A 6,767-nucleotide genomic window follows, 5' to 3' on the forward strand; every position below is an offset into this window, starting at 1 on the left:
TCCATATTGGTGCCTTGGGCAGCCCGGCGCATCTCTCGCGCCAGCCAGACACAGACAACACTCCCTCTCTTATGGACCTCTTATGCTAAGCAGAAATGGTTCTGCATTTGGCCTTCTCAGTATCAGATCACCCTATGTGATCCTTCACGTCCTACTACGTTAGATTATTTATAATCCTTGAAGCAGTCAGGTCCACCGATTACTTCAACCAGTGTCTCCCTGCCACTTACCACTGCAAAATTACATTGTCTTTTCCAGCTTTTAAGCAAATTTCTGAAGCATGAACAGATGCTTCACTATCCGTTGGGAATATATCACCCCCCCAATTAGGATCTGATTAAAGCACTTGCCTCCTCAGTAAATCTGAGCCTCTGCCTCTTCCCTCAGCATATCACTTGCTGGGGTTTTGGTGACAGTTACCCCTGCCAGGGCAGCGACTGCGATTTCCAGCTCCACATGCTTCTTTTACAGCAAAGAGTAACTGGAAGATTTCATCCGAAATTAATACCCCAGAGGAGACGCAGTCTTTGACATTAATCAGTTTGTACATGATGACTCACGCTGTCTGCAAAATAGACTTAGGGACTGTGCAGCATTCATGCTTCTGGTGGCGACATCAAAAAGCAACTAGAGAATCATCAGATTATGGAAAGCAGAAAGAAATGTGTAAGAGCAGTGTTAAAGGATGGAATAAAAGAAGCTGTGGGTACATGGTGCTGAATTCCCACGAGTCCTTGACAGCAGAGCTGGATTATTCCAGACACTGGAGAGTTTCCTCTTGAGCCCACATGTAGGACAGGGGGACAGGGGACACTAGTGCTGCAGGCACAGAACCAAACTGCTTTTCTTGGCAAGGTGCTAGGGATAAAAAGGAGGTGCAAGCTAGTAAGGGCCTTCTTGCTTGCTCAAATTGCAATCGGATTCACCAGTGAGCAAATGAGGGGTCCTCTAGGTCTGTCCCCAGGGTCTGGCACAGCTCCCCAGCACGGCACAGCCCTGATGGTGTGAGCCACACCAGCATCACATGCTATAGGGTGAAGGGCTGCTGCTGCGCCACACAGGAAGGGTTTTCAGGTTGTTGCCGCTGACATGGAGGAGGGACATCAGTGGGACTAGGAACACGTCTCCTGCTCCAGGCAGGAGCGTGCAGGGCGCAGCTCCGCAGCAGCACTTGCAGCTGGTTTTTAGCATAGTCCTTGAGTCTGATGTGCAGATGCCAAGGGAAGAATGACATTTCTCCCTCTTCCTGAGTCATGCACTGACATGAAGGACTGCCCCTGTGTGTGTGTGTGTGTGTGTGAAATGCCAGCACTGGCAGTGGGGGTAGCTCCCGCAGCCCACTCAGCTCTTCCTGCTGGTACAGCTTTGCATGGCGATGATGTGCCAGGAGGGAAAGCAAATCCCGGGATGTCACATAGTCACGTGCATTTTAGTGTTTATGTGACTGAGCGGGTAAGGAAGTGAAACTAAAGTGCTTAGAGGGGTAATTAATGGAAAAACACTCACTTTGTAATTAGCTACCTTCGTTAGAGCGAAGGGAAGGGAAAGCAGCATCTGGCGGGGATGAAGGAAGGGGCGACGGAGGCGTGCTGATGCGCCGCAGCATCGCGCGCGGGTTTCGGCGACTCGCGACGCCCAACGAAAAGTGTCGCCTGGCTGCGGGGCTCCCCGGAGCCGCCGGCCCGGCCGGCCCTCGGCGCCCGGGCAGGGCTGCCGGAGCCCCCGCGGCCCTCGGGCACCGCTCGGGTGCCGGGAGCGCTCGGGGCGGAGTCGGTGCCCGGGGCGGTGCCGGTGCCCGGGGCGGTGCCGGTGCCCATGGGAGCGCGGCGAGGCGGCGGCGCGCTGCCCCCCGGCGGCGCCCATGGCTCTCGGCCCGGGGCTGCTGCTGGTCGCCGGCTCCTTCGCCGCCTTCCGCCTGCTGAACCGGGCGCTGGAGCGGCTGGTGCCGCCGCCGCCCTCGGCGCGCCGCAACCGCTGGAAGTGGCGCAACATCTGGACGTCGCTGGCGCACAGCCTGCTCAGCGGCGGCGGCGCGCTGGCCGGGTGAGCGGGGCACCGGGGGGCACCGGGGGGCACTGGGGCACCGGGGGGCACCGGGGGGCACTGGGGCACCGGGGGCACCGGGGGACACCGGGGGCACCAGGAGGCACCGGGGGCACCGGGGGGCACCAGGAAGGAAGGTAGGCACCGAGAGGAACTGGGCACCGCCGAGGAGCTCTGGGGGCACTGGCAGGGACCGGGGGCACTGGGGAGGACCTGGAGACTGGAGGGGGGAATCAAAGGACCTCCGGGCACCGCCGAGGGGCAGGAGGGCACTGACGGAGGATGAGCGGACACGGAGGCACCGAGGGGTTCAGGGAGGTGCCAGGTTGGGGGGAGATCAGGGCCACCAAAGGTAGCAGGGGACAAGGAGGCACTGGGAGAATCAGGGGCATCAGGGGGTACGGGAGGCATCGAGGGAACTGGGGGGAGGGGGATACTAGGGGGTCTGGGGCACTGCCCGGTGCTCACGATGCCTCTCCCGCAGGTTCTGCCTCTACCCTGGGCTGCCCGAGGACCCGGTTGGCACACATCCCCCTGGGGCGCACAGCTTGGTCGCCGTGTCCGTAGGTGAGGGGGAGCGGGCTGGCCCCCTGCTCGGCACCCCGGGGGCTTCCCTAGGGACTGTCGGTGCCCGGTACCAGCCCCCCATGCCACGTCCCCAGTGGCGACGTCTCGGGCGCCCCAGACAATCGCCCTATTCTTGGCAAGGACAGTGGCTCCCTTCTGTCCCACGGTGCCCGTGGCCAGGAGGTACCGGGCACCAGGCTGCTCAATACAGTCCTCCTGGGGCGGCCAGAGCTTGGGGGTGTCCCAACGGTGCCTGTGATACGGGATCCATGCAGGTCCTGCCAGCGCCTCCCCCAAAGCAGGTATTTTGGACATCCTGCATATCTCTGCACTCACTCCAACCTGCTGATGTGGAGGCTGGGAGATCCAAGTCCTTTGGCTGGGTGAAGCTCGTTCCCCCTCCTTGGCACCTTGCAGAGCTGTTGCCAGCCCCGTGGGTAGTGCTAACAGGCTTCCTAGTGTCGCTGCGGCTCAGCAGGGAGGGTTGAGTGTCTAAAATGCCTTCATGGGTATGCTGTTAGCAGCAAATTCTGCAGCTACGAAGGGCTCTGCACTCAGAAGAGCTCAACAACGATCAGTCCCAGGACAAGACGCTCCCAAGGGTGAGGGTCCAAGTGCTGGGTGCCCTCATGTCTCACCCTCCTCTAGGAAGAGCACCAAGGGATCGACTAGTTCCTCTCTCCAGCAGTGCATCCCACAGTGCAATTGCAGAAGGAATGCAAAATGCACGGCAATTTCCTCCTCCCAGTGTGCAACCCCCACACACACCTGCACAGCAGAGCTATAGCCATTGCTGCCCCGGAAGGTCCTGCCTGACCCCACCGGCTGCAGAGGATGCTGCTCCTGGGCTGAGTCTCCAGCCCATCCTGGCTCCCCTGCTTACGGCATCTCTATTCCAGGTTATTTCCTTGAAGACTTTGTGGACATGTTGTGCAATCAGAAACTTCAGCAGTCCTGGGAGCTGCTTTTCCATCACTCCGTGGTGAGTCCAGTGGATGCTCTTGGGGCTGAGGGAGAGTGGGTCTGAGGACTGCCCCTCTCATCACAGGGGTAGTCAGTGAGGTGGGGACACTTGCTCTTGTTCTGCCAGATTGGAGCTGGCAGGACCTGAGAAGGGCTCCTGCTTCTGCTGGACCAAGTGTTTTCTGCCTGTTGCAAGATCTTTGTCCGATGTTTCCTGCTTTGGAGCGGAGCCATGCAGCCCAGCTCAGCAGGGTACAGAGGCCTCTTGATCTGGTGTGACCTGCTCTACAGAAGAGCACGCAAAGCTGGGGTTGAATAGTGTCCTGCCAGCTTCCATCTGTGCTGGATGTGTTTCTCTCCACTTGCCCTCGCTCCCCAAGAGATTGCAGTTGCTGCAGGGCAGCAGCAAGCGGGGGAGCCTGCTGGGCCAGCAGTAGCTGGGAATGTGTTAGCAAGGCAGGACAGCAGGCAGAGCTGGAGACCTGCTGGCAGGACCTACTCGGGGAGCCAGGGGTGAGACAGGGCATGCAACACCTGGGTCCTCTGTTACTGCAGAGTCCAGCTCTGCTGCCTGCTGCTGGCGAGTCAAAAGGTCATTTCCACAACAGATCTAATTCAGGCCAAGACAATGACTTAGCTAGCAGGGAGCGGATAATCTCATTAAAGGGTCTGTGCAGAGAGCAGCGTTGCTGGTATAAACCAAAGAAAGGTCCAAGTATGCAGCAAAGCAGCCACAGGGCTCTCCAGTGCACCAAAGCTGCTTAATTCCCTCCATGTGTCTGTCCTGGGAAGAGTCCAGGAGCTAGCAGCAGCTGTAGCCCTAGGCTAAACGTCTCTGAGCCAGCCGTGGCCGTGGTCTTGACCTATACATCTCCCCTCTTGTAGCATCGTCCTGCTGTTTTTCTACATTCACCGTGGGAGGAAAAACCTGCTGGACCACAAATAACAGCATTCCCTAGCCCAGAAGAGCAGGGTCAGGTCTGGCTGTTCCCATCTCCTTTTCCAGCCGAGAGTTTGTAGGAGTGTCTCCATCTCCTCCTTCTGTCAGCCCCCTCCTCCCATCAGGAAAAAAAAAAAACAACAAAAAAAAAACACTCAGGCCTCATGCAAAGGTGGGGAGACTTGATCTCATGCCCGAATCAGCAGCACCAGCTGGAGGCTGAGATGCTGCAGAGATGTAAGCGGGGGGGATGACCAAAGGTTTGGCACTGGCGTGACAACGGTTTGCAGCTCTGCTCCACGTTGCCCCCAAGCACAAAGGGCTCCAGCTTGCAGCGACTGAGAGGTGCTGTTCCTGCAACCATCCACACCATTCTGAGGAGACATCAGCTCCCTGGCTCAGCCTCTCCTCTTTTCTCTTTCTCAGGTGATCATCTGCTTTGGTATTGCAGTGGTGCTCCATCAGTATGTCGGGTTTGCCCTTGTGGCTTTGCTGGTGGAGATTAACTCCATCTTCCTCCACCTGCGGCAGATTCTGCTCATGGCCAACCTAGTGCACACCACCTGCTACCGCCTCAACAGCATCATCAACCTGGGCACCTATGTGGTGTTTCGTATTGCCACGCTGGCTTGGATGACGCGGTGGCTCTTTCTCAATCGGGAGAATGTGCCCCTGGCAACGTACACTGTGGGCACAGTGGGCATGGCAATCATGACGCCTATGAACATCATCCTTTTCTACCGCCTGCTGCGTAGTGACTTCCTGAAGTCCAGCCAAGAAGTGCAGTGGGACAAGGAGAAATAGCCCCTTTCTCTGCAGGGTCCTGGGGATAAGCAGCCCCGAGGGCTGTGGAGAAGGACAGTGAAGAAGAGAGGCGGAGAATGAGCATGGGTATTTCAGTATCTCACTTGGAGGATCCACACTAACCAGAGCACCTGGGCTGCTCCAGTGGCTGCAGTTCCGGGCCCCGCACTGCAGAGAAGCTGCTCCTGGAACCACAGGTGTTGTGGCCCTGCTCCCCTGCACCTTTGGATGACGTGGTCGGATGCCTGGGAGCTTCTCAAGGAAGCCCCGACAGGTCTCGCAGCTCTGTAAGGCCACCACTGAGATGAAAAGGGAGCATGGAGAAAGGCGTTGTTTCCCTGCTGCTGTTCCGGACAGCCGAAAGCTGCCATGTGTATCTGACCCCTTTGGTGCTGCACCCCATGGCATGCCACTGGCTGGGCACCAGCACCGCCAAGGACCAGCATCATGGGGACTTTGCTGCCAGCCCTGTGCTGACCCTGGCAGGTCCCACCGGGCAGGAGAGGCTCCAAGGCTTCATCCCTGAGGCCAGGTCCAGCAAAAACCAAATCCTGCATGCGTGAGTCCTCCCTGAGGAGATGGTCCCAGGTGGGTGATGGAGGGAGAGGCTGAGGCCAGCCGGCAGCGGGTCCGGCCCTGGCGGCAGAGTGCTGGGCAGCAGGTGCCATGTCCCTGCACTTGGGGACAGGCTACCGACACCTCCTGGCGCCTGGACATGTTTCTAGTGTTGCTTTGTTCCCAGGTGCAACAAGCGTGGGAGACAGCGAATTGCTGGCCAGGATGGGGCTACGTGGTGGTCACTTCCCGTGGAGGAAGGGTTGTCAGATGGGCCGGATTTGGGTATCTTTTAGGAATGAAGAGTCCTGCTCCAGAGCGCCCATAACGCTTCTGCGTGGCAGCAAGCGCTCATACTAACACGAGCTTTTAATAAAGTTGCAAATGAAACAGCTTGAGGGAAAGGGGCTCAGAGGGGAAAAGGAACTGTGCATCTCAGGCTGCCCCAGCGGGGCCAGAGCTCACAACAGGCTCGTGTCTCCCTCCTCCAGAGTCAAAATACACCGTACACTGCCACAGTCTACCTCTGTTACGGGTTTTTCCCCTCTCCTTTCTACGGAAGAAGATGAAGGTCTGGGCTGGGAGCATAAGGGGCAGCCACAGCTCTCCCCACGTCGCCTTTTTCCTCCCGATTCCCACGCGTTTTTCCTCCTGATTCCCATGCGCTGTGCTCTTCGCGGGGGCCCAGCACAGGGTGCCGCTCAGGGTTACGCGTGCCCATTTTGAGACATCTGCTGGGGCTCTCTGTCATGCTCTCTGTGTGACAAATTAATGTGCGATTCCTCTGTTGGTTTGAAACGGCACTGGGGACAGTGCACTGCTCGGGGTGGGCGGCTTTTGAGAAGGAAATAAGGGCTCAGGCACGTTTCTGTCCGGACGGAGAAAGACGAGCAAC

At 58.2% G+C, this 6,767-nt stretch overlaps 1 protein-coding gene across 1 annotated transcript; it reads left to right on the top strand.

Moving 5' to 3' along the window:
* The first annotated feature begins 1,861 nt into the window (after nt 1-1,861).
* TLCD2 (TLC domain containing 2) lies at nt 1,862-6,259 on the top strand. Its single transcript, XM_062592826.1, has 4 exons — nt 1,862-2,043; nt 2,528-2,610; nt 3,510-3,592; nt 4,940-6,259. Exons 1-4 carry the CDS (start codon nt 1,862-1,864, stop codon nt 5,315-5,317), a joined length of 726 nt encoding a protein of 241 aa, XP_062448810.1. The 3' UTR covers nt 5,318-6,259.
* Nucleotides 6,260-6,767: the final 508 nt, after the last annotated feature.

This window comes from Rhea pennata, chromosome 20, assembly GCF_028389875.1.
Source record: "Rhea pennata isolate bPtePen1 chromosome 20, bPtePen1.pri, whole genome shotgun sequence".
In the NCBI taxonomy this organism is placed as follows: Eukaryota; Metazoa; Chordata; class Aves; order Rheiformes; family Rheidae; genus Rhea; species Rhea pennata.

Excerpts from the sequence above, each read along its gene's own strand:
- TLCD2 (XM_062592826.1), top strand. The coding sequence starts at position 1,862 with ATGGCTCTCGGCCCGGGGCTGCTGCTGGTCGCCGGCTCCTTCGCCGCC. Across the intron at positions 2,611-3,509 it reads CTTGGTCGCCGTGTCCGTAG|GTTATTTCCTTGAAGACTTT; the intron begins GTGAGGGGGAGC and ends TCTCTATTCCAG. Across the intron at positions 3,593-4,939 it reads TGCTTTTCCATCACTCCGTG|GTGATCATCTGCTTTGGTAT; the intron begins GTGAGTCCAGTG and ends TCTCTTTCTCAG.